Raw genomic sequence first — 27,602 nt, 5'->3', positions numbered from 1 at the left:
GCACCCCAAGTTTGGGTGATCCAGCAGTTTTGGTTAGAAGATGTTGTTGGCAGGAATATGGAAAAGGGTAACTGGTCAGCTCTAGAGAACAAATGGGTTTTTTATTGATGCTGGGATGGAGTGGTTGGGGTTTTGTTTGTTTCTCTGTTATTTTCAAGGGAAGAGGGAAAAGAAGACACCAGTAATATTATTCCTCTTTCCCCTTTCTGCAAATAGACACAGCGTAGCCCCAGGTTTTAACTAGCCAGGCAAAGAGAAAATTCAGCTTTTGTTGGTGATGATGACTCTACATGGTGGTTCTTATCTCACTTGGTAGACCGGCAAAATCAGCTGGGGTGGATGAATCAGTTAATGTGCTCTCCCTTGCTCCTCTCTCTGTAATTCGCTGTCATAGTAAGGACAGCTGCCCAGGAAAACTACTCATTAGCTGAAGTTTAAAGCCTAGTTATTCACACGAGCTCCCAAAACTTTGCTATAATGTGCTGGGCATCTCCTTGAAAGCTCGGGGTATGCAGTTCATCTGGCTGCTTTTACAATGAAGCAGGTTGTCTCCGGAAAGGACCAGAATAAATATATAGAGTAATAGCAACAGCTTCAATGGTCCTGCAAGCACTGGGACCAAAATAAAATCTGAAATAGTACCTGATTGTATTGCTTGGCTCTGTAACCAAGGCAAGAGATAAGGCTTATGATAAAAAAATACATTTATGACACTTAGAAAGAAGTAGATGGTAAAGATGTTAATAATTTGACCTACTGTAAATTCAGAAATGTACAATGGAAATTCATTCAAAATTTAAAAGTGAGCAGAACTGACAATATCTGAAAGATTACTTTTGTATTCAGACACATGAAAGCATTGAAAAAGCCGTAACAGTCTGTAGATTTACAGATTAGAAGGATTTTTATTATACAGTAAAATGCTGCTTCAATCAAAAATTACTTTTTTTAAGAAAGTTTATGAGTAAATGAAGGCAGAATTCAGTTATGTTTCTAAAATGTTTTTTAAATGTTTGTCTTGAGGAAATCTTATTACAACATACAGTATTTTAAGAAGTGCACATAAAACATTGTTCTTCAAAAGATTTTTCCCAACTAAACTTTCTGGTTGGTTTAGTGCTTTTTATGCCTGGAGGTTTGGGTTTTTTTTCCTTTTAGAAAAACCCTAGATCCCTCAGCACAGACATTTCCATTTAGTAATTCATTGTAAAAATCACAAACAGATTTACCACAAACACTGTGGTAATATCTGTTAAAAATTAAAAAAATAAACTGATATAAAATAAAATTTGTTTAAAATCACTGGCTTGATATGAGATTCCTAAGCCATAAAATTGGACTTCAAACAGAAAAATCTGTAGAAATATAATGCTTGAATATCTACCACTGATAATCATTAGTTTACAATATGTTTAAATTGTTCTCCATTTTTAAGAACTGTGTCAGAAACTGCCTCATAGTGTCAAATCCTTCATGAGACTTTATCCTGACCTCCCTGCATTCACTTGACCCATATATAGTCTGTGGCTTTTTGATTATTGAAGTGTTTGGTTTTTTTTTCACTATTATATGACAAAAAAACAGAAAACCCACCCGAGTGTGTCATATTGTCATAGCTGTGTGTCTGTGTGTCTACGTGCCTACTTATGGAAGTACATTTCTTTCTTTACTCTGTAGTGATCTTCACTGCATTTTCTCTTTTTAACTTTTGTTCTACTTGCCCATCTTCAGAAAAGCTGTCTCATATTTAACTCAGAATATTTTGTCACTGTTTGGAGTAGATCAAAGATTATAGTCATTTTTTCCAACTGGCTCTTCATTTAAGTCTGAACACATCTTTAATTTTGCTGCCCTCAGGTAGTTTAGGCTGTTGTAGAGTGTATGGTTTGCATTTGGTACAATGGTCCAAATCCCATAGTAAAGGCATCACAGAATAGATATTGACATCAGGTTTTTATAGATGTTTCACTGAGAACGCTTAAGTTTCACTGAGAAGGGTGATGTTCCAGAAGTGTGAAACATTTGTTAGATCTTTTTTTTAATTCCCAGTTTTAGAGCAGAGGTTCAAAAGTCTGAATATCCATGAGATCTAAAGCAAGAACGTTTTTGTTGTTTTTTGTTTGTTTGTTTGTTTTGTTTTTGTTTTTGTTTTTTTTTTTCTTAATTACATCTATTCTGAAGGGAATTCCTGTGCGTGGATGAAAAGACTTTCTAGGGTTTTTTTGTTTGTTTGTTTTTTTTTATATCTGAAACAATCCAAGCTGCCATAGAAAGTTGTCTGTTATTTTTTGAAATAGAATATAGGAAGACTGTCTGTGGTAGTGTACAGCAAGTATCGGGACATTCCTATGTTCAGTTTTTATTGGCAGAAACCTAAAACATTTTTGTCCTGATTTTCCAAGCACTGAGTCTTCAAAGTCTTTTCTAATCTTGTTGAAGTCACTTCAAACCAGCATCATATTTATTTGATAATGTTTATTTCCTATCTGAACACTTACTGGAACATTTCATAATTCTGGGTTTTCTTCCCCCTTCTCGCCTCTCCCTTTTTGAGTTTGACTAAATCTGTGATGTTTTAGAAGGATTATGGAAAGTGTTTTTTTCTTTCTCTAAGGCTATATACTAATTTACACAGGTTACTTAGATTTGCAATAATCTGTGCTCTGTCAATTATCTGAAACTGCTGCAAGATTTCAAAATACCAGACATAATATACTGTAATTTTTTTTTCTTTTTCTTTTTTTTTTTTTTTCTTTACTAGATTAAGTCTTTGTGTAAATCTCATTAGTCAGGTCCATATCCCAGATCCTAGATTTTAATGAACCAACTATACAGTGACAGAGGTTTACTGTGTATGCCAATGGGCTTTAAATTTAAGGAATTCAAGTGAGCATTATATTGACTGTTCTGCTGTTACAATACAATCAGTGTGAAAACTGTAATTAAGTTTTTTTGACATTTGAACTTTAACTTAAAAGTGTAGTACTAAATGTATCTTAATTTCTGCAGAAGTTACTTTTGTTTGAACCTTTTCTTAAAAGATATTATTTGCCTATATTCTACTAGTGCCAAGAGTGAAGACCTTTGAAACATCTTATTGTGTGGCTGTTTCCCTTATTTAAGAATTCTGATATTTACCAATTTCACAGTATTGTTAATTATTCTGCTGTGGACAACTTACTTTACTCTTTATTTTTTTTTCCAAATATAACTTTTTCAAGTCTTGTTATCTACTTATATCCTAGAGACTCAAAGACCCTGACTTTGCAGCAATTTTTTTTTCTCTATCAACATTTGAAATATAATAAGAAATAAATGCAAAGCTTTAGAAGCAATATATTGCATGGATTCAACTAAACAATAAACTACTTCAGAAGTTTTAGCTTGACCTGCTACTGCAGTCGTTGTATCTTGCCACTGTCTTTCATGCAGTTCCCTTTGAAAGGGTTGTCTACTGACCAGCAAATTTTAATGAAAAGACAATTTTGCTCTAAGGTATGTTATTTGAAAATCAATTGGGAAGTTTATGCAAATTAAGACTTGCTATTTCTAAAAGAACAGAAATGCTTAAAAAATGCTATTGGTAGTCCATACTAGTCTGGGAGTGGTCTTACGTGTCATTTTGGCTTGTTAAGTGATGGTTCTAAGCTAACTTAAAGAATATTCTGATTTAGTCATGAAATTAACAGTTTCTCAGCTCACACATTAAAAAAAAAAAAAAAAAAGAGAGACACCAAATGAAGCACAGTACAAAACCTTTGGACATGTGGTTAGCTTTGCAAAAAAGCAAACAGTGAAAAGGAAAAGTAAAATAAATATAATTATTTCAACAACTGATCTTTGCAATGGAATGTCTGTTCATATCTTTTCTACAGAGAAAATTTCTCATGTAATCAAACAAGAAATCTGCATTAATTCATTTTCAGCCATGCCTTTAATATGATGTTCTCTTTAAGGCTGCTGAGAAGATTTCTGGATCAATTTCTGCTTGTATGCTGGTTACTTTCCATTTTTCAGGTGGAAGAATTGCAGGAAGAGTAGGTAGAAGAAAAAAAAAAAAGAGCACAGGGTTAGAGTACTAACGAAGTCACTTTTCACAGTTACTTCTCCTAAAATGAGGATGTGATAGCACCAAATGATTATTCTCAAACACAGGAGAGAGAAGCAGGATGGCCAAATGCCACTGAGACCAGAGATTATATTATTTGAAAACCAAATTTTCTTAAAAAAACCCAAACACCTTTAATTTCTATGTACCATCTCCCCAAACACGAGAAATCTGATTCTCCTGCAAGTTTGGCAGCGCTAGTATGTGTGAGGGGTATTAAATATGGCAGGCTTTCAATCCCAGAGAAGATTTTTAATTCATTCTCTGATGAGATTCCAAATGTCCTCTCTTGTTTTTATGTCTAGTTCAATTGCCCAGATGTTTGTCACATCTGAGAGATTACCCTTCTCTGGCTGCATGAGCAAGGAGGCAGTTATTTTGGAGTAGATAATCCCTTGTTTATAAGGCATTTGAGATATTACATGAGGAATGGGATAGAAGTATTGAAATATCCTTAGAAGGAAAGTTAATTACATACTGGGGATAAAAAACTTGAGTGTATTTCGGCTGACTTTGCTGAAACCAGACTTTCGTTTGTGGCAGTTGTAACAATGCTTTTAATATAAAAGCAGAAGGCTATTCCCTGTCAAAGAGTTATGTACAAACCAAAGTAATTACGTGCCTAGGGGTAAGGGAGAAAACCCTGTATTTTCCTATGAAAGTGATAATCTTTTTCTGTTGAATGACTTACAGGTTGGTAGATATATATAACATCTTTTTTAAAGTTCCTCAAAGACTGGCAACTCTATTGAAGCTGAAGTCTTTTTGTTTTCAGTTATAGGAAATAACAGTTTTCTGGTTTAGAACAAGAAATAGACAGAATGAAAATAAGTATTTATTTTAATATACACAAAAATATAGTTATAGAATCTTCTGTTAAATGAGACCCGGTGGTTTATTTTGCCACCTTGACATTTTAAGCCTTCAATTCCTTAGGATGGATTCCATGTGAAGGTGAGCAGTCCTGCTGTTTTTCAGACCTTATGTTTCTTAAAAGAAGAAACATGCTCAATGTTGACATGAGCGGGCAGAATCTTTTGTCCCTCTTCTGGTTTTCACAACTGAGACAAACAGAAGACAACATTAAAATATTTCTGTACCTCTTTCAGAAAAGGTGGCTGAAACAGAGATAAGAAATTACTCTTTGGAGGAAAAACATTGCTTCCATACAGTCCTTCAAATGCAGTGATAAGTACGTTACAGTGATAGCTTCTTTTTGGCTAGTATTCTGTACCAGTTCCACTGAGCATGTTATAGGGTTTCCAGCCAGCCCTACCAAATGATTGGAAAAGTCATTTTGGTAACTTCTAAAAGTTTATGCAAGGGCAAGACAATCTATCTTACCCAATTATTTGCAAAGAAGTATAACTGTCTTTTCTCATAACCTTCAAACAATATGAAACATAGATAAAGCGTCTTAAAACAAGCTTCTTTTAAAACTTTATAATGTCTACATATTGGCACAATTTCGAGTAAGCTGTGCAGAGAATAAGCATTCAAATATCTTCTTTGTGAAAGCAAATGTTTTTAAGAACAAACTGAAATGCAACTTAGTTAAGAAGTCTTAGATTTCTTGGAATTCATAAAATCTGATTTTCACAGAGGCACTACAGTGGTGTTCTTACATTGTGCACTTCACAAACAAAAGATTTTTGTCTGTTTTACAAGACTTTATTAGGCATGCCTAAATTTCTCTAGACTAAAGAAAAGTCTAAAATCAAGGAAATAAGCATTATATATATAAACCAGAATGATTCACAAAAAATAGAAAGTAAAAAAAAAAAAAAAAACCCACAGAGACAGACATAACTACAACAGAAGAAATTATTATGACTTGGGAACTTAAAAAAGAAAAAATCACATCATTAATCTGTGGTGTATTGGTGTATCTTTTTTTTTTTTTTAATGGTCAGGGGAAATATTAAATATAGACTTTGCTCAGCTGGTAGAAAGTTCATTGTAAAAGATGCTGTTGGAGCTGAGATGGATGAGAAAAGGATTCTTTGAAGTACAAAGTACTGGGTTCAACAGGCATTGAGGTCTATATGAATACAAGATAGACATTTCTGTAACAGCAATGCCTTGTAGGTGCGACAGATCCCTACCCCTCTGTGAACCACTACACAGGTGTAGTGTACTTCTGTTCTGGAGTGCTGTGGTGCAGGGTTGCTGCTGGCATGTGCACTTTCCGTGCCTAGGACAGGAGGAAAATGAGTCAGAAAGAATTAGGGGGTTATAATGTTCTGGTGGGAAAGGAGACCAGTGAGTGTCACTGTAAAAGTCACCACTTACACGTGTTGTGAAATCACAGCAGAGAAAGAAAGAAGTGTGCAAGCTGCTGGACATTTGAGGGAGGCAGAGAGAAAGGTGGAGAGTAGGAAGGAAGTAAATCCAGTACATCAAAGGAGGCAATTATCTTGCATGTTTGTAATGATGTGAAAAAAGTCAATAAAACATTGTGTTGGAAGTTAAGGTTAGAGAAAGAAGGCTTGTTTTATGCAGAAAAGAGGCTTATTGGGAAATGGAAAAGCATACGTGGAAGACAACTAAGACATGATAAGAGATAAAAAGGTAAATTTCAAACATATTACAAAGTAAAATAAAGTCATTACATCTGATGAGAGCTTCCTTGTCTCCATTTTGTAAATAGACTCAAAGATCTTGCTGTAAGGCATGTCAGAAAAATTAAAATGATAGAGAAGCTGAGATGGTTTAGAAAGGAAGATTGTATATATATTTTCCAAAAAGAGGAAGGATTACCAGGAGGGAGAAAGGGGTTCACAAAATAGGGAAGGATTCACATTACTATGAAATCTACCACTGTAACATTCCAATAGGTTCTCTGAAGTGTTAAACACATGTGAGAATATAATATGAAACTACAAAAGCAAGAGGTTTCACAAACAGGACTATAGGGGAGAATAAGGAAACAAAAAGCCTGAACACACAGACACCATAAAACATAAGGTGATGATAATGCAAGTCAACGGAAAGAGAATCCAGCACAAAAGAAGAGAATTAGGAGAACAATCCATCCTTATTTATCATCATCATGAAAATTAACTGGTCCTTGCTGCCAGAGAAAGTCGGTGATCAAAGATCGCAAATAGAAAAAGGTGTTGCATTGACTGTGCTTTAAGATGGGTGTAAGCGAAAGAGATGAAAGAAGATTGGGATATCAGAAAAGATACAGAAGAAAAAATGCAGCATATGAACAACTCACCTTCAGTTTGCTCTTAAAGTAAATGATAGCAAGTACTGAATACCTCTTTAGAAGGAAATACACAAGCAACTTAGAAACGTCTGAGTGTGTTAATCAATGCAGGCACAGTATAATTATCTTACGGTGATGACTGCTATTAAAGAATACATTAAACAAAGGAGATTAAACAAAAGGTGTGGAGTACTTGAAAGGTGAGAGGTGTGGAAATCTGTTATTAAACAGTATAATTGAATGGTCAGGAGGAAAAAAAAAAAACAAAAGACAATCTTGTAGTGTGCTGAGTGAGTATAATTATGGGACATCCAAGGGCAAGGGGTATGGATATCGTGTTAAGTATTACTTGCTTTGTTGGAAAGCAATGAAAGTTTAATAAACAGATTAAGTAAGAACTGAGGTTACTGATGCTTACTGTAATTCCACAATGAATCAAAGGATGACTGAAATCAGGAAGAGCAGCAGTGTTTTATAATTTCAAGAAATATTTATCCATGTTAAATTGATGAGAATTAAACATCTGAATTTTAAAATCTGGTAGAAAACAATACAATGGAATCTTTGAATCATACTATTAAAAGACTATAATCAGTGATGGTGTTCATCTTCACGCTTACTTCAACAAGTATTTTTGTTTTCTAGTCTAACTTCAAGCTTTTCAAAATTCTTTATCTCATGCTTTGAATCAAACTCCTCTTTAATGAAAAACAGTTTGCAAATAAATTCTGTTTTGAATGCTAGTTCTGAAATCTAGATGAAAAAGATCACAGTATATGTTGCCAGTTATTTCAGCATGAATTTTGCTTCATGAAAATAAACGTCATGTCTTCAACATTTGATCAGACCAGTCAGTTAATGCATGTTGTCTATATTGAATTTAACCAAGTTGGTTTGCCAAGGTGAAGAGCATTACAGAATGGATTACCATATGAAAGCAGAGATTAAAGTGCGTGTTGTATGGATTCTGTTGGCATTATTTTTTTATTTTACAGACTAAAAGGGTAGATCTATCAAAATCAAACTTCATTGCTTGTTTTGTTCATTCTTGGAACTAAAAATGTATCTACTGACACATGCATAGCTGTGTTACATTCTGATAGTCATTGCTGAAAAATATCCAAGTTATATCATCTTGCAGCATATGAATAATTCTCTTTTGTTACAGTTTAGATATGGAGTAAAAGGAATAAGTGAAACTTTTATATGCCATGGAAGTTTATCTTTCATATATATGTATGGATAGGAACAATTACTGGATCCAATATGAAGTATTACATTCCTTAATAAGTAGAGTATCATCTCACAAGGCACTTTCTCCTTGTTTTGGATCTGTCCTTTTTTTGGAAAAATATAATTTTAGTTTGGTCACCAAAGACCCATTATTTAAGTTGTTCTTTATAGCTTGCATTGAATTAATAGAACAGAACATATGTAATTGGTAGCTACCCTGACTTAGATACAGCAGCATTGACACAAGTTCTGAACTATGGACTTTGAGCCAAAGTTCACACTGTGCTTCCCACACTTAGTCTGGGGAGATGCACAGAAATTCACAATGCATGCTATTTAATTTTAAGATCTAATTCAATTAAAGTAGGCCTTACAAAGATATTTCTAGGAAAACCTAAATTGATAAATATATGCACGCTTAGCTATTTTAAAAGTCTTATTCCAGTGACTATATTTGGTGGGAGGTGCTAGATTTCTAGGAAGAAGATCTTATGATGAGTAAATAGTTTAGTTTTGTAAAGTGGCTTGTGCGTGCACTGTATTCCAACAGATTTTTAAAGTGCTAAATAAAACAGCTGAGCTTAAATAATAAATAATGACACATAAAGAAGATTTAAAAATAGTTTGAGTATGAGGAAGATGCAGAAAGACATAAACAAAACAGACTCCTAGCAATGAAGGTTGATAATAAATGAAAGTGTGTAGGCACTGATATGAAAATGAATTCTCTAAGCTAATTTTCAGTAGAAGGTAAAATTTCTATACATGTCAGGTGAGGCAAATAAAGCCCTAATTACTTTCTAAGATGATCTCCATTCCCTCTGTCCTATATATCTATGATATACTGATATTTGTAGTAAAAGAGTAATCACACTTCATAAGAGACATCTTTTTTCATCATTTGAGAAATATGAAAAAAAAACAAGATGAAAATATTGGATGTGTCTCTCTTCTGTTGTCAAGAGAAGTTACTTTACAGTGTAGCAATACAAAGTGTAAAATCGTAAGAGATTTCTGCTTGGTACTTCAGAGAACGGGGTCTCTGCACATTTAAATGCTCAACACGAAGAAAAGCTTGTGAATGTGCCATAAAGAAGATGATTTAATGAGCTCAAATATATACATGTGTGTGTAATTAAAGAGACGGCATCTGGTTTGTTTGTTTGTAGTTGGTTATGAAATGTATATCATGTTTCTCTGAAGGAGCACGCTGAGCAGCTGAGCGCTTTGTGCTTTCTCTCAGTTGCTGAAACCCCCCCGCTCGCAGAGGGGGCTCGCTCTGAGCATGCTTGGGGAAGAGAAACTTGAGGGGTGCAAAAGGCAAAGCAGGAAAACTGATCCGATATTTAAGCGATGAGATGGCAGAAAGCCTGGAGAGGGAATGTAAACTTACAGTCAGACTGAGAAGCTGATGGAAAGAAAAAAATATCCAAATACCTAGAGGAGTTAGGAACTGCTCTAACAGAGTATTAGACCGGAGACCAAGAGTATAGAAAAGGACCTGCCCTGCCAGGACACAGTGACTTGGGGGAGATATTTTTATAACTGTTCTTGTTTTCTACTTTTTCTCAGAAAACAGATTTGCTATATAAAAAGAAAATTGCTTCCAGTCCAGGAAAATTTGGCTTTTGAATGTAGGGGCCATTCTGACATTTGGGGATATTTATGTTAAAAAGGATCTATTGGCAGATCCACCTTTCAGCTTTGACCCGTTGTAGTGATTTTGGCTAGGATAGAGTTAATTTTCTTCATAGCAGATCCTAAGGTGTTATGTTTTGTATTTGCGACCAAAACAGTGTTGATAACAGAAGGATGTTTTAGTTATTGCTGAACAGTGCTTGCACAGGGTCAAGGCCTTCTCTGTTTCTCATGTTGCCCCTCCCAGTGAATAGGCTGGGGGTGGGCAACAAGTTGGGAGGGGACACAGCTGGAACAGCTGGCCCCCACTGACCAAAGAGATATTCCATACCATATGACATCATGTTCAGTGATAAAAGCTGAGGGAAAGGAGGAAAGGGGGAGCGTTGGGGGTTATGGTGTTTGTCTTCCCATGTAACCTTTAGGAGTGGTGGACCCTTGCTTTACGGGAAATGGAGTAACACCCACCTGCCAAAGTAGCCAATTAATTCCTTATTCTGCTTTGCTTAAATGCACAGCTTTTGCTCTACCTACTACACTGTCTTTATCTCAACCCAGGAATTTTCTTACTTTTAACCTTTCCAATTCTCTTCCCCATCCCACCAGTGGGGAGTGAGCGAGCGGCTGTGTGCGGTTTAGCTGGCTACTGGGGTTAAACCACAACACCCACTTAGGGTCTTAATATTTTATTTAAATATAGAAAAGTTTGCTAAGTTCTTTCTGGTTATAGATACACAATGCAGTTATTTACATGAGAGAATATAATGATACGACAGATGGCTATTTCACATTGGGTCTTTAAGTACACAGATTTCATAAACCAGAATTAGTGATGAAAAAAACCTTGTTCATAATAAACAGCCTTTCAGCCTCTTCCAGTCCCAAAATGTGGGGAGGAACAGCAGAAGGTTAATAGAACTAATCTGTATCAGACCCGCACCAAAAGAAGACTCTTTTACTTTGCTCTGGCTGCTTCTCTTCCTTTTTACAAAAAAAGGGAATTGATGCAAATAATTTGCCTCATAGGCGACCAAATTTAGTCATAGATGTTGTTTATGTATATTTATTTGCAAAGATGCTACCATATGTCTTTACATAAACAGTATGGAAAACACATTTGTTAGGTGGGTGGGGTTGTTTTGCATTCAGTGGTCAGGATTTATATTAAAGAATGGGTTTTACTTTTCTAAATGCAGTACTCGCAAAGAATTATTTTGATAATTTTTTAGAAATCATGAATTACAATGATGTATTTTATTGAAGGTTGATAGAAAAATGTATTGCTAATTTTTTTTAACTTTTTTTTCCTTGTTTGTTTTTTTTTTTTAGGATTTATTTATACCTGTGGTGGAACTTTAAAAGGACTTAATGGCACTATAGAGAGCCCTGGCTTCCCATATGGATATCCAAATGGTGCAAACTGTACATGGGTTATAATAGCAGAAGAAAGAAACCGAATACAGATTGTCTTTCAGTCTTTCGCTCTAGAAGAAGAATATGATTATTTGTCATTATATGATGGGCATCCTCATCCTGCAAACTTTAGGACAAGGTAAAGAATAAACATTATAAAAACTTAACTTTTAATCATATCTTAAAAATATCGGAGAAAATAGTTAAAGCTAATATTTTGAAATTAAGGATTCTTTCTTAGTTAAACTGTAAGGTACACTTTCCTTAATTAATCATACATGTCTTAAAATCTATATGATGTGCTTTAACTCTAGTTTGTGTAAGTGCTAAAATTAATCTAAACTTCATGAAAAATTTGTCTCAACAAAAAGTAGTTAATTAAGAAACATATGAGCATGGATAAATTAACGTAAATTGAATATAAGGTTGTGGATGTCTCAGTTTGCGTGGTCCAGTAGCAGTGGAACTCTTGTAATCTTTGCAACAGGAGACTTTCAAGAGAGACTGGAAAAACATAATGTATTTAAGACAGAAATAATAGGTATTTTCTTTGCAATTGTATATGAGCATCTAACACAAAGGGATAACAAGAGTGAAAAAAAAGTGTCAAAAATTAAGAGTGTGGTGGGTCACAGAACATTATTTATCAGCGTCTACTTCAGAGTTCTGGAAGCTTGCAGCTGGAGGGATACATAATCATTCTGCAATAGTAACAGATATATTAGCCATACATTTACTAGTTAACTTTATTATCATCTATCTTGACTTCTGTAAGGAGAAGATATGGATTTAGTGGGTAGACTATTAGATGGATAAGGAATTGGCTGGATGGACACATTCAGAGAGTTGCAGTCAACAGCTTAATGTACAAATGGAGATCAGTAACAAGTGGTGTCAGGGGTCTGTATAGGTACCTCAGGGGTCTGTATAGGTACCGGCACTATTCAATATCTTTGTTAATGACATGGACAGTGGGATTGAGTGCACCCTCATCAAGTTTTCAGATGATGCCAAGCGGTGCAGTTGATTTGCTTGAGGTCCAGGATGCCATCCAGAAGGACATTAACAGGCTTGAGGAGTGGGACCATGAGAAACTCATGATGTTCAAAGGGGTCAAGTGCAAGGACCTGCAATACAGACTGGGGAATGAATGGATTGAAAGCAGTCTTCTGGAGAATGACGTGGGGATATTGATAGATGAAAAATTGAACATAAGCCAGAAATGTGCACTTACATCCCAGAAGGACAACCATATCCTGGGCTGCATCAAAAGAAGTGTGGCCAGCAGGTCAAGGGACACGATATTTTTCCCCTTTGCTCTGCTCTTTTGAGAGTCCACCTGGAACACTGCATCCAATTCTGGGGTCCCCAGCGTAAGAAAGACATGGACCTTTCAAAGCGGGTCTAGAGGAGGGCCAAGAAAATGATCAGAGGGCTGGAACACCTCTCCTATGAGGAAAGACTGAGAGAGTTGGGGCTGTTCAGCCTGGAGAAGGCTCTGGGTAAGTTTTATTGTGGCCTTTCAATACTTAAAAGGGTCTTACAAGAAAGACAGAGAGAGACTTTTTACTAGGCCCTGTAGTGACAGGACAAGGGGCAATGGTTTTAAAATGAAAGACGGTAGATTTAGATTAGATATAAGGAAGAAATTTTTTATGATGGGGGTGGTGAGGCACTGGCAGAGGTTGCCCAGAGACGTTGTGGATGCCCCATCCCTGGAAGTGTTCAAAGCCAAGCTGGATGGGGCTTTGAGTAACCTGCTCTAGTGGGAGGTGTCCCTGCACACAATGGGGGTTGGAACTAAATGATCATGTAAGGTCCCTTCCAACCCAAACCTTTTTATGATTGTTTTGTTCTATGATAATGTCATGAAGAATGTAGTATGTATTCCTAATCAAGGAAGTTCCAGTTTCATTTTACTTTGCATAATGCTACTCCAACAAAGGAATTTGTTTTCCTGATATTATATGGCAAGTGTTGATTCAATGTTGATTTTATTTTTTTTTTAACTATTGTGTAACAATCCGGTATCTGTCCACTACAAAGAAAACGTAACATGATAAAATTTACATGGAGATTTGATCACATGTAGGAGCCCAAAAAGGCCCTCACTGTCAGTGAAGACTTCTATTGGTGAATCCACTCTGAATTGTAATCTCAAAGAGTATGTGAACAATGTTCTGCACAAGTGCAAAAGAGTAAAGCAAATATTACTGTTAGGAACTTATGGTTCTTACTGAGTTACAGTTTTAATAAACATCAGAGAAAACAGGTGAAGAAAGGTAGGAGGATGGAAGGAAGAGAAAAATAACATCTTGTAAAGGCAGAAACTTTTTCTTTGTCCATCTTATTCAAGCTACTGGGAAGGTTTATATATATTTGTATGCATGTGTATGTTCATATCTATGTATATCTATCTGTACATATAGATATGTAGGTACCTATCTACATATATAGATATATGTATACAGGATTCTTTTTATAATAAGATAAGCCTTCAAAGCTGGAGCTTTAGGATAGTTTTGTTTTGTTTTTTTTTTTTTTAAATGTTGATGTCTTAAGAAGAAAATCAGGGAAGCCTGGCATGCTCAAAAGTTTTGGTATTGTGAATTTAAGATGTCACTACATTCTGGTGAGGAGATGGATAAGGCATCCTCTAGACAATAATAGAGTAAGCACTTAAAAAAGAAAAAATGATTAAGCCTCCATATAGATCTTGAAATAGACTACTTTTGCAAAACTTAGGAGATATTGCCAACGTGTGGGTGCAGCAGTGTGTGAGTGGAGAATTGGGTTCTAAATTAAGAAAGTGTGATAGTGAAATTATGCAAACTTTACTAAATCTTTCATGGTGACATGCATTTTCTCAGACTGCTGTAGCAAGTAGTAAGGTGAAGTTTTCTAGAGTTTTCTTTTTGCAAAAGGTTTTTATTTAGCATGTAAAGTTTTACTGAGGTACAGTTGCTTACGGAAACTTTCTAGCATGATAGTCAATTTTATCATTTTACTTATTGACATTAATGAAAGTGTAATCAGATAACACTAGTCACCCTAGTGACTAACAGGCAAAAATGTTTTCAGGGACTATACAGATATATTTGTAAAATATAAAACTTGACAGCTAAAAAAAATTGTCTCAGATAGACAAGCCTGCTCTATTTATTTTGCTACTTCAATATTTGACTGAAAGAGTTTTCTATATGACTGAAAAAGATTTTGCAGTTGGGCTATTTGTGAAGTTCACGGCCTCTGACTCCACCTTCATCCAGTTTTGTACTTCTTTGTTTAATTGTTATCCTTGGAATTGAATCTTGTTGAATTTTACAGTCATTGACTGTCTTCAGTGAATGCTTAATAACCTTAGCTGGCTTAGATGGCACTTAAATGGCAGCTAAACAATAATAAATGGAAAAGAAGCATGTCCGGTATGGCCATTACAGAAAATGTACAGTCAATATTACACTTTCATCTATGTGTTACTGTATATGCTTGATTTAGCACATGTAATATGCTATATCTTTGTCTCAAACTATAAATAGAGAAAACATGAAATAGTTACAGCTGTGAACTAAATGCAATAAAATTCATGTCTTTCCATAAATCATTTTTGCAATCACCTACAAAAATACCCTAACTGTTTGCAGAAGGATAGTATTACTTACTGTATTTGATCCAAGCTTTCCACAATATTTCATATGAGAGCGTCTTTCTGGGTCATGTCATAGGCACTATTTTTAGGGCTTTCTTGTTGCCCTCCCTGTGCATCTTTGTGACATTTGTGTACCCCTTCTTTCACACTTATACATCTAGATCCCTCAAAAAAAAAAAAAATCATGTTTGCTTTTATATGTTTACTTTTAAATTGCAACTTTGTTTACATCTGTTTTTGGAAAGTAACTAATCCTTCTGACTGCTATTCCGAGTGAAAGTGTTGCATTTCCAGACAGAACTCCTGTTCCATTTTTTTCAAAATTTCTGCCTTTCACAGAATTCTTGTGTGTTACTAGATGAAACATTTCAGCCAAGATTTTTGAAGATGCATATCAATAACATGTTTTCAATTTTCTGGGTGCCCAGCTTGAGAAAGAAGAGTTTTATTTGCATTAGTGGTGAGAAATCCCACTTTTAAGTGAAGTTAATGGAAGGTATGGTTTGAACTGATAAAATATCACATAAATCAACTGCTTTGCAAAAGCCAATTGGAATCATCTGAGGATACCTTTTGCATGTTATGAAAATATTTTTTAGTATGACTTGTAAATAATTTACTGTAGTAGCTACTGCCATATACAAGGGAGTGGCAGGAGTAGGGCTGCTCCACGAGGGGCACAAGCCAGGACCAAAGGGTGGCCCTGCTCAGGCTGTGCTCTCACCGACAGAGCACAATCCTGCAGGGGCTGAACACAGGGGGGGCAGAGCCAGCGACTGGTACAGGGTCCATCGACAGCACCCCACGTGACAAGAGAGGAACCACCCTCAGGGTCCCTCCAGGGAGTCCAGCTGTGAGTAAAAATAAACAGGGCCATCTGAGGTCCCCCCAGAGTAGGACTGAGAGGCTCATACAGGAGGCAGGGACAGGGACAGAGCTGTAGCAGGGACTGGGTGCCTCAGGGTGGGCTGAAATGGAGTCCCTGGACCCATGGGCAGTGGTGGGTGGGAGTCCCAGTCAGGGACCAGGAAGCTCTATTGTTTTCCTCAGGGCCCTGGCACTGCATAGAAAAACCTGGGAGAAAATTATTTAATACTTGCCTTTAAAGCGAGATTTAGATATTGTGCAAAACAAAGTATGGCACTAGCGATATGAATTGTTCACTGGGTAGCCTTTGTGTCACTCCTTGAATAGACATATGGAAACCACAATTAATTTTAAAAGGTGCTATTAGTGGCAGTGACATAGTGTATATGTAGGTGGATGAGAGAATGGCAACCTCAATTCTGACATTTCCTTGCAAGTATTTGACTTTACAACTTGGATAATATCTTGTTTTCTTCTTTTTTAGAATAAACGTCTGAGCATAATACGTAAAATACTGTCAGTAAATACCAAAGAGTATGTTTGTCCTTTTTTTTCAGGAGTAAGGTGCTGAGAATTGAACACTACTTTTAAAGGAGATGTCATACTCAATAATTTTTAAAATATAATTTTCTGCTCTAATTAATTACTGCAAATTGCAGTGTGATATTAGAAATAGCTTTAAATAATAGAATAATAACTTGTGATTATTTACCCAAGCTCTGTTCACAGTTCCAAGGGAATGTATTTTCCAAAATTGCCAGTACCTAACCAGTTAATTGATTGGAAATTTAAATATTCATTACAAAATTAACATTAAATTAAATCAATGAAACCAATTCAGATCTATTTTAAACAGAGAAAAAAAAGGCATACCTGCTGCAATTGTGCTGGAATAAACTGAATCATTCAATCCAGTATATTTCTGTCTCATGTTGACTAAAAGAATCTTTCATACATTTATGTTCAGAAAGCAATTTTGTAGTAACCAAAATTATGCATTTTCTAAAGTTAAAAATAAATTTACTTAGAAAATGACAGATTTACCAGAATGTTCTGGTAAAAGACATCAGAAAATTTTACTGTGTAGTCTCCAAAAGGACGGATACAGTATGGAAGTTTGGAAACACAAACTGGAACTTTTAAGCATTTAATAAATATACCTTTTGCCTGTGTTTGAGAGCCTGCAAGACCAGCACGTATCTGGAGAGATATTTTTAAATGTTGAAATGGTCACTGTGACCAAATATCTAATTGGATGAATTGAAAACTTTTCTCTGCCTACACATGGTTTATTTCCTCTTAAGAAACTTGGATAAGAGAAGCTTTAACATTCTCAGTGTTTAAAAGGTGAGCTAATACTCATCTTTTCTAATCTCTTGTTTTCAAGCAAGATGAATCATCCTTTCATCTGCATTCCCTGCTGAGGCAAACAAGAATCAAATGCACGAGTTACCTGATCAGTGCTTCTGAGCTGCATAGGAGAAATTCACTGAAATTACTGGGGACATCTTCTGCCTTTTCTCTATCAATGAATTGCTTTCTCCAAAAACATCTGACCCCCTGAGTAGGCCTACATTTTTAATATTTACTCCCCAACCATCTGAACAGAAAAAAGTTTTAAGAAGATTAGTAAGTAGATCTTTAACATTTCGGAATGCTCCTAGTATTAAATGTAATTGGGTATGCTCTCTTCATCCTACTACTTCCAAAGGTTTGAATTTCATACTAAAGAAATGGACTCGTACTTTGATAATGGTATTGCAATGTACTCAAAAAAGAAATTGTTATCACATAACAGAGGAATAAGCTCAAAACTAAACTTCAATAAAATTAAAATATATTTTTTTTTAATTCCATAGAATATGAAATAACAGATATTGGTCCACTTAGAATATGTGGTACTGACTATAAAGTTAAAAATAATTTTTTTTGGTCCAACTAATTAAAAGCAGTGAAAAAAAATGGGTGTAGAAACACGTAAAATTACAATAAATCCTTGATATTAATTCATACTAAATATTTTTAGGGTAGTAGGCAGGTGAGTTGGCTGCTTATTTTGCTGTGGGGTGTCCTGGTGCACATGCCTGGACAAGAAGCCAAACTGGCTGCTCTGACCATGCCATAGGAGTTGGACCTGTTTCACTGTTCTAGAGGACCACAGTAGGAGCAGGATGAGTGTTTTCCCCGGTTGGTAAGGAAACACCCACACGGTTGAGTTGAGCACCCTGCTATCACCCTGTCAGGGTCTGCTCCTGGCATGATAGCATTGTCAGATACCCATCTCTCCATCATAAATGTGCCAAGTATTACAGACAACATAATCAAATATCGTCTTTTAGCCCAGAACCTGTTACAAATTTAAGGTATACTTTCTCTGAATAATTTAAATTATTTTGGTTTTACACAGTTGATATGCTAGCATCATCCATCCTTTTTTCTACATCTAAAAATTTATTGAAAAACATTCAAGGAATGGAATAAATTAAGCCAAAACAAAATAAACAACAGAAAAATCCCCACAGTAAAAGCAAGGATACTTTAGTAATTTTCTTACTTAAAAAATAAATATCATTTATTAAAATACTAACAATTACAAATTATAAAAGGGGGAAAATATATGTCTGGAAGACTAGATTTTGCCTATAAAACTTTCTGTTTTTAAAGTGGAAGAATTATAGTTTACATCTTTTGTAGGCTAAATTGTCAAAATTATCTTACAGAAATTTTACAAAGAAGGAAGTCTAGCAAAAGAACGAATGTTGGCAATAGAATAGCAAAAAAATCTAGTTCCCTCATTTAATGGCTCTGCTTGTTTTTCCATTTCTTATTCTATGCTGAATATGTGTTTCTCCTTTTAATGGATAGAAGTCAGGGTCAAACAGGCAGCAATTAGACTATGCTGCTAACATGAGTGTAACCTCCAGCATGTTACATGCCATCTAATGCCACCCTGGTAGCTACAGTAATGTTTTTCTTCTGACTCAAAGCCTTTTTTTCTTCTGGTCCTTAGAACTTTAACCTTAATTCTTTGTGAAGGTTGATATCTATGTTACACCCTTTACTATCTCCCAGCCAAACTTGTTACCTTATTTTTTTTCAGGAATCTATTATGCAATTATTTGTTAGCAAGTGCCCCAATCTTTCCCATATTAACTCTCATCAAATCCAGAAGACAAATAAAGCCACACATTTTTTCCTTGCTTCTGCCTCCTTATTCCTCCAATTCTGCTATGTCAGGGCTTCCACTTACAGAATTTCCTGACTTTAAACCTTGTTTTAGTTGCTCTTTCCTTTCCCATTTCCTTCGTCTTTAGGTGATCTACAGTACTAAAAGATGTAGTACAGTGTGCTCAGAGTTAGTGCCAATGTCTTGTCTGGGCAAAATGCCACGATGATGTGTTGATTCTCCTTTCTGAATCCAAGCTTTCTTGTATGTAGCTCCACTTTACATCTTGCACGTGTACCCTTTTGTTCTTTGTAAGCTCTTTCTTATATGAACAACACCTTGTTTACTTAAACCATATAAAGACCCTTTCTCAGTATTGTTATCTTCCTATTTCACTCTCCTGTTTAAGTCTTTTTGGATACTGATGTAGACCAAGAGTTGTTGATAGGGAGACGATGGACCATTTACTGAACCTCAGAAATTTTCTATTATCATCAAAGGCAACTGTAGCTCTGTCTTAGTTTTTTCTGCTCATGCTGTTTATTATGTGCTAAGTACATGTGCTTTTCTTCTCTCATCATTGTTCACTTTCTGTCCAAATTGGCAACCAGAGCAGAAACTGTGAGCTGATTAGGACCAAATTAAGGATTCAGCACTTTGGAAACACCTTCAAACTGCTGATCATGGAGTCATTGATTTTTCCTTCAGCTGATCCACAGTTCTACAGCTTTCCCCACTATTTGCCCGGAAAGAGAAGAAAGGAACAAATTTCACTTGAGAATTTAGGGGCCAGTGAACAAAACCAAAAGGGGTGACACTCTTCCCTTCCAAAGAAAAAGAAAATAAAAAGGTGTAAGTGCTATTCAAAGACCAACGAAGAGATAAAGCAACAGAAGGAAAAAAGAACAAAGATCAATGCAGACTGAAGAAGGGAACAATGGCAATTAAAAGAAAAGAAAAGAAGGCACTGTGAACCAGCGATCAAAGTGGAAAATTATAGAAAATTAAAACTGATTATAAAAAGTGCTTGTCCAAACAAGGTGAAGCTGATGTCTTGAACTTATGCTTACATTATTGCAAAGAAGCCAAGATTTTAACCAGTTAGGAAAAAATGGTTAGACATTCTTTTAGCTAGCAAGGAAGCCCAAAATTAAATGGTAAGGATTTAAAACCAAACCCAAACCCAAACCAACCAACCAACCAAATAGTGTTGGTAATTATTTGAAGGTGGAGGTAACTCTCTGCTAAGTGACCTTTGGAGACTTTTCCATTGTCAGCCTTCCATGGGATATCTTTCTCTGGAGTAACTGGGATAGACAGTTTGGCTACTTTGAAGTAGGTGATGGATATTGGACCACCTGGTTTACTTGACTTCTCATGTAATGCAAGAAAAACTTCTTTTACAGCCTCTGAGGATTATTATCTTCTTTGGAAAAGCTGGTAACTAGCATTATACGGATGAAGAGTGCATATACCAGTTTTACAGGGAGTTGACTGTGGTCATCTCTGAGAACCAGCTCTGTTAAATAATAGTTATATATTTTTATTTGCATTGCTAAATTGCTTTATGGGATTTGAAACAGTCTAGGAAGCAAAGTGGATTTTTGTTGTGGAGACCACTCATATACCACACACATATATTGTTTAGTTCCTGCATGAATAGGATCTGCATGAATAGGCTATTTCTGTTGTTTTTCAAGACAGGCATGATAATTCTATTTTAATTGGTATGTCTGCAGAAAGCCAAAAGAAACACAAGTGTTTGTACAAACATATATGTGTGTGTGTGTGTATTTACATATACACTTACTAGAATGAAGTAAAGTTTAGACATGAGGCTTGAACTGGAGAACATTTCTCTCTGTCTCTCTAATACTTAACTTGTGAATGTGATAGCTTATTACTAAAAGGTGGCTCCTATAGATTACATTACATTGGACAGTTTGAAGTGAATACTTTATCATCCAAGTTATTAATGTAAATATAAAATTGGTTATATTTTATTTATCTAAGTACAAGTTAATGTTAACAGTACACCAGAAATTCCTGAATCTGCTGACACAGAAGAGTGGCTTTTCCTACAAAAAACAACAACGACAACAAACACACAGTAGTTCTGTTAGTATAATCAAAAAATTATCTCCAAATCTGCTGTCACTTCTTCTGTAGTCAGTGCAGGTCTTCAGAACCTAAATGTAACAACATAGTTATGCAAAAATGTCGTTTTCATTAGGATATACAAATGCAGTCATGAATTTATGCAATTTTTTTATATGATCTTGACTAAATTACATGACTAATGTGCTTTCATTTTTGCACTGTAAAACATATATACTACACATCTACTTTTCAAGGTGTATAGGAAACAGTTGATAATATCTATACAAAGGACTGAAATTATTTTGGTAGTTAAATACTGCTTCCTTCTCATATGAAATGAACTGTTCATAGAGACAAATTCATATTTTATCTAGTATTAAAAAATATTAGATATTCCTTTAATATAAAATTGATCTGCTTTTCTTGCTCACAGTTTAAAGTGACTTTCTGTACATCTGCCATACTAAAACTAAGTAAGTAGATTAAGTTTTAACTGAGAGTTGGAAGCAGAGAACTCTCATCTCCTTCAGGTCTTTTCTAATACTATACAAAATTAATATTTTCTTGGCCAAATGCTGTTCATTCTTATCTATGGCCTGCAAGAAACCAGTAAAGACATCTATTGCTAAAGCCTGCAGATGAACCTTTCTCTTATACTTTTTTATAAGGTGGTTAGAGTCGTTGATGAAAACACCTCTCTAGAATAACAAGCATCTATGTACAAAGTATGGAGCTCATATTTTGGGGTGCTGGAAAAAAAAGAAATGAAAAGGGCCCAGTGTGATGATCTAAATAATCAGCATTAAGTATGAAAATGAGGAACATTGTGAAGAGAGAGTGTTGTCTGAAAAGAGGATTTGTTACCCGGTGTGCCACAGACCGATTCTCACGCACTCAGGAGAGACATCGATTGTTTATTTCAGAGTTGTGCAAAGCTGGGTGCTTCCACAAACCAAGCACACCAAAAATCATCACCGTGGTATCTCTTATACACACAAATTACATAATCATACACTCCCAGTTGCAATGATTGGCTAGTGATTAACATATAATATCTGCTTAGTCATTTCTCACGCTATTGCACATGCGTAGAGGAAGGGTCCTCACCTGGGCAAGGATCTTCCTGACCTGTGAGTGGGTATTTTAGTATTATAATGAAGGAAGTTCAGTTAAAGATGTTTAAACTACTGCTTTCTTTGCCAAGTTGCCCATATACGTAAGAAAACATAATTAAGTCTGTATGTCTTTGGTCTGCACCCTGATATTCCAGGAAGTATACCAGAAACACTTAAGATCAGTTTCTTTGATTTTCACCTTTTGGCTTTTAACTTAGCAATTGTTTATTTTATTTTTTTTTTTTCCAAGCTAGCTCAGCCTGCAAAAGCCATGGTTAATTTTAACTTTGCAATAAGTACCTGATAATTGATATCAATTGCATATAAATGTATATAGATAGCATCTTTGATATATGTCTTTTATTACACCAACTTCTAAATAAAAATGAGAAACTTTTTAGCAAGAAACAAGATGTGACAGGGATGAGCAGAGACAGATGCTATAAAGTATATAACAGATCCATGGAAACTCCCAAATGGAACTCTGCATACACAAAAGTGCAGGTCCTGAGTGAAAACAGCTGTACTTCTAGGCTATTTCTGCACTGCAAATGTTCATATACTGTAGTGCTTCAGTTATCATTTAGAAAGTAGCTGTTGATAAATTGCAAAAAGATTTGTACAGTTTGAAGGCAACAGTAAATATTAAAGGAGACAATTTTCAAATCATAACCACTGACACAAGTTTTCTCCCATGGCAAAATCAGGAGCTAAGTCAAAGTATAGTTGTGGTTTTTTTAAATCTGAAACTAAGTAATTTCTTAGTTTACTGTCTTCATAGGAAGCATATAGTACAGTACTTGATAATCCAACTCTATAAATATAACCTGGATGAAAAAGTCACAGTGACATGCTAATCAAGGTAATTACCTCTCATAGCCATTTGATTATTAATAATTGCAAAAATATTCTTTGCCTAGTCCCGGTGCCATTGTAAATATGTTATAGAAGACCATCTGAAAATGAATCATGGCTGCAATAGTTTCTATTAATTATTTTTATTTCCTCTGTGATTCCAAGTGATTATAGGAAGGGAAAACACATTTAAATATAGAATTGAAAGATCATTTAAAATATAAAATTGTCACAAAATCCTCCATTCCAAGCAAAAAAAAAAAAAAAAAAAATCAAGTAAATCTCTTGATTGGCCAAAATAGAGAGCTCAGAGTGTGAAAGATAATAGAATTCACTATGTAAATAGTTAAAGTCAGTTTTTTTCCAAATTAAATACTATAAAAAGTATTATAAAAAGGTACTACATTTCCACATAAAAATACTATGTACAGGTCTCATTCTTGGCATGCATGTCATAAATTCTATAATTATAGTGGCAGATAGGGAAAAAAATTAAAATGAAGCTCTCTCTCTTTTTTAAAATTAAAGTGGTAAATGATGGATTTGACTACGCTTCCCCATGAAAATTAAGCTCTGAATGTATTTGTACCTTCTTCTTTTCACAATATTGCTTTAATTATCAAACTATTGTTTAGAATTTATCGCATTGCATTGCATTGCATTGCATTGCATTGCATTCCATTCCATTCCACATTCCTTAGCAGAAATGTTTTATCCATCTCTGTCCTACCTTTCTAAGCCCACTCTAATTAATTTTCCTGTAATAATTTTTCTTTTTTTGACTTTACCATTTCCTATTCATAGTTTATGCCTGTGAAATTACCACTTTTGAAGATCTTTTTTTTTTTTTTTAAATCTCACAGTGGCCTTCACTAAAGTTACAAAAAGCCCTCAACTAAAAGATCTAGACAAGTATCATTGTATTTGCACCTGTAGTAAGCAAGAGTCTGATAGGCTTTCAGCTTTGGGTATATCAAACCTTGGAGTTACATTTAACACAATTGTTCAATTTTATGTGGAGGATTTTAAACTTCTCTATCCCTGTGTTTTGGGTGAAGTAGGGTAATCTTTCTGTGACTAAAGTTTTCTCAATTGTTGTCTAGGGAAATTAAATCTGTTGGGTTTTGTGGTTTTGTTTTTTGGTTTTTTTTTTTGTTTGTTTGTTTTTTTTTCTCACAATATTATTGGACATTGTTTTCTTGTTGTTTAGAACCACACTAGTTATCGATCAACATGCTGTAATACCAGGTTTCATTACTATGCTAATGTGATCCAGATTTATATGGCAGTGCTTCTTAACACTGATTTATGTGGTGCAGCTGTAAGAATTTTTTTAACTGATATTAAGCCATGAAGAAGCCATTTCAAAAACAGAGAGTTTACTGGGTTTTCAAAATAATTATAACCCTCAACACAAAAATGTATTTATTGTGCTTTTTGTGTGTTGCTATTTTATTTATTTTTTCTAATAAAAATTGTATTTGTTTAAACCAAGTGCTTTTTTCAAATTAGTATATAGAGAAGCGGTCAGTTACTGCTGGTATTGAATTCAAAGGTAAAATTTCAAGAAAGATACAGAGCAGGACTAAGCTTTAATGTTCTAAAAAACCATATTCACTGTGTACCCTGTTAAATGGATTGTGTCCTGAGAATAATTTTGTGTTGATTTCACATTTTGCATTATGTGTTTCAGTGGTTTGAAAAAGTTACATTTAGCATTTTTATAAAACACATATCCAAACAAGGCAGGGACAATAAAAATATTTGAAAGTCCATGCATAGGTGTTTTGTTTGACTGTCTTTATCAGTTAGAGTAGTAAAAAGTAACAACTGTAACTGCTTATGTTGGAATGAAATGTGAGTAGCTCACTCATCCTCTTTTTTATAAGATATCCTGTTTGCAGTAATGGTTATTTCCCTTAAAGATGTTGTTTACATCACTATCTGATTCTATTTACTAAGAATTGTGGTTTTTTTTATGTCAGTAAAAATTACTTCTAACCTATTCTTTGGTGACTGCAAAACAGATTAACTGTGGAGTCATATTTGTATTATACATTTATTTTTATTTAAGCTTACCTCCATTTAGTAAAAGGTAAATGTTAGATGCAGACCTGGAGGACCTGTAACTATTTACAGATGTGTATTTTATACATGCATAGCTATTATCCAATCCTAAACACAGAGATAAACAGTAGCTGTATTCTCTTACCTGTTTTCAGCAAAAGTAATAGAAACTTTGAAAATTTATTTCCTGAAATGATTGTGGTACTCCAAACATGAAAATAAATTTATCTGTTTGTTAAAATAGTGGATTCTCAGCACATAATCAAAAAGACCTTGTCATATTGGAATTTTCTTGGTAATGTTTAGTAAAAGTGTTACCTTGTAAGGGAAAGGAAAAGCAATATCGTATATTGAAATCACTGTCTCTAACAGTGGAACAGTACAGATACTCACACAGCAGTGTATTCTTAAAACTGTAAATGCAATTACTTGGTCCCTGCTGCAATAATAGTTCTAGTTATTCCTTAATATTTAAAAATATTAGAAAAATATAATCTTTTTTTTTTAACACTAGTACAACATTGTATGCTTTTATGCATAGCAGAATGACATGCAGTTAACTACATTGTCAAGGTATACAAAAAAAAGAAGAATATTCTAGTTGTGCCTTTATTGTTGTCGTAGGTAAACTGCATTTTCTCCCTATATTGATGACTATTGCAATGCTTAACTATGTTTATTATAACTATTAGGGAAAAAAATACCACTAAAACTGAAGAGCTCTATACTTTTACATTCTAAGTACTTTGTTTCAGATAGGTGCTGTTTTTCTGTGGCCCTTTATGTGGTGCTTATGTGAAAACCAAATAAAAGCTTGGTTTTCAATTAGTGAATAAATGTAAATCCTGCTTATTTTAGTAGGAATGTTCAGAGCTGGATTGTGGAGGAACTAAAGGTGTAACTCAAAGCCTATAGAATTTGGTAGGAAGATGGTGACTGGTTACAATGGGGTTTGTATTAAATCCACTGCCCAATGGGCACTAAGAATCTCTGGCATAGGGGTGATAAATGTATATAAAAAAGTAGTTATGGGAATGATACACTTATTTTTTAATTAATTTTACATCTTTGTTGATTTTGGAAAGATTTCTCCTTTTTTAGATCAGTTAAGGGAAGATTTCCGAAAGCGGAGGTTAGAATATGGTACCTGACAACTTTCTGCTATATTATACTGGATATAAAATGTTTATTGTTTTTCATGTAAAAAAAAAATCGTCTCATAATTTCTATATTTTAATTTTCATTTTATACTATAGGAGATATTGGAAAAGAGCAGTCAATTAATTTGAAAAATTTTACTTAATTATTGAAATATATTTTTAACAAATCTGAAACTTAATTATACTGTGGAGAGCTTTTTTCTTCCAAGAAATCTCCTTTTTGTTTTGTGGGGATGGAAACAGAAAAAAGCTCTACGTGCATGGATTATCTGTGGGGGAAGGAGAAAAGTTAAGAAGGAAAAACTTTCCAAATCCAATTTTTTAATTTGGATTTTTCTCCTTTAGAAGAGGGACCTTATTTTCTATTTTAAACTCAAATATGATTTTCTTAAAAATGCTTTTCACGTTCCTGCTAGAAATTTCTGTCAAGCACAAATATGTAAAGTTTGCTACGGCACTTTATATATAATCCTCAATATGGAATTAAATACTTACCTGCTCTGAGACTGAAAATGACATGTTTATATTCTTCATGATTATGGAATGTGTACATTGTGTTTATGTAATAGATACATTAATTTACAACCCTTTAATTTCCTTGTTTTGAAAGATCATGACAGGGTCTTACTTATGGCATGATGGGAGAAATAGTATCTTGAGTATCACAACTTTTTTTCCCAGATCCGCCTGCCTCAGAACTTTAGATCTGTAAATGAAAAATCTTTTGCATTATATTCTGGCTTTCTGCTCCTCCATTTTGTATTTTATTTGGTTGTGTCTGTTGCCCAATGTTTTTCCATTTATTTCTTGTGTTCTGAATCCCCTCCCATGCAACTGTAAAGTTTCGTTGCTCTTCTACCCGCCCCACAAGGGCATTTCAGCATGGATATAGAAAATCAAAAGCTTAATTTCTTACTACATTGGTCAAAAATAAAATCTTTGTACATACTTCTTTCTCCACTGCAGTGGATTCAGGCTCTGCCTTGAAGCACCATATGCTTCAGACCACTCTGTAGA

The 27,602-nt window shown here is 34.7% G+C and overlaps 1 protein-coding gene across 3 annotated transcripts in view; it reads left to right on the top strand.

The window, feature by feature from the left end:
- The window catches only part of CSMD3 (CUB and Sushi multiple domains 3), a gene marked incomplete at both ends in the record, with an annotated part of 716,885 nt that overhangs the window by 74,577 nt on the left and 614,706 nt on the right, over nt 1-27,602 (top strand). For all 3 annotated transcript variants that reach the window (XM_082479076.1, XM_082479075.1, XM_082479074.1), the window contains one exon: nt 11,523-11,745. In XM_082479076.1, the coding sequence (XP_082335202.1) occupies nt 11,523-11,745 (223 nt within the window). The remainder of the gene's footprint in view (nt 1-11,522; nt 11,746-27,602) is intronic.

Source organism: Vanellus vanellus (genome assembly GCF_965231255.1).
Source record: "Vanellus vanellus genome assembly, chromosome: 2".
NCBI lineage: Eukaryota > Metazoa > Chordata > Aves > Charadriiformes > Charadriidae > Vanellus > Vanellus vanellus.
The sequence above is the reverse complement of the archived record's forward strand: the minus strand, read 5'-3'. Positions and strand labels throughout refer to the sequence as shown.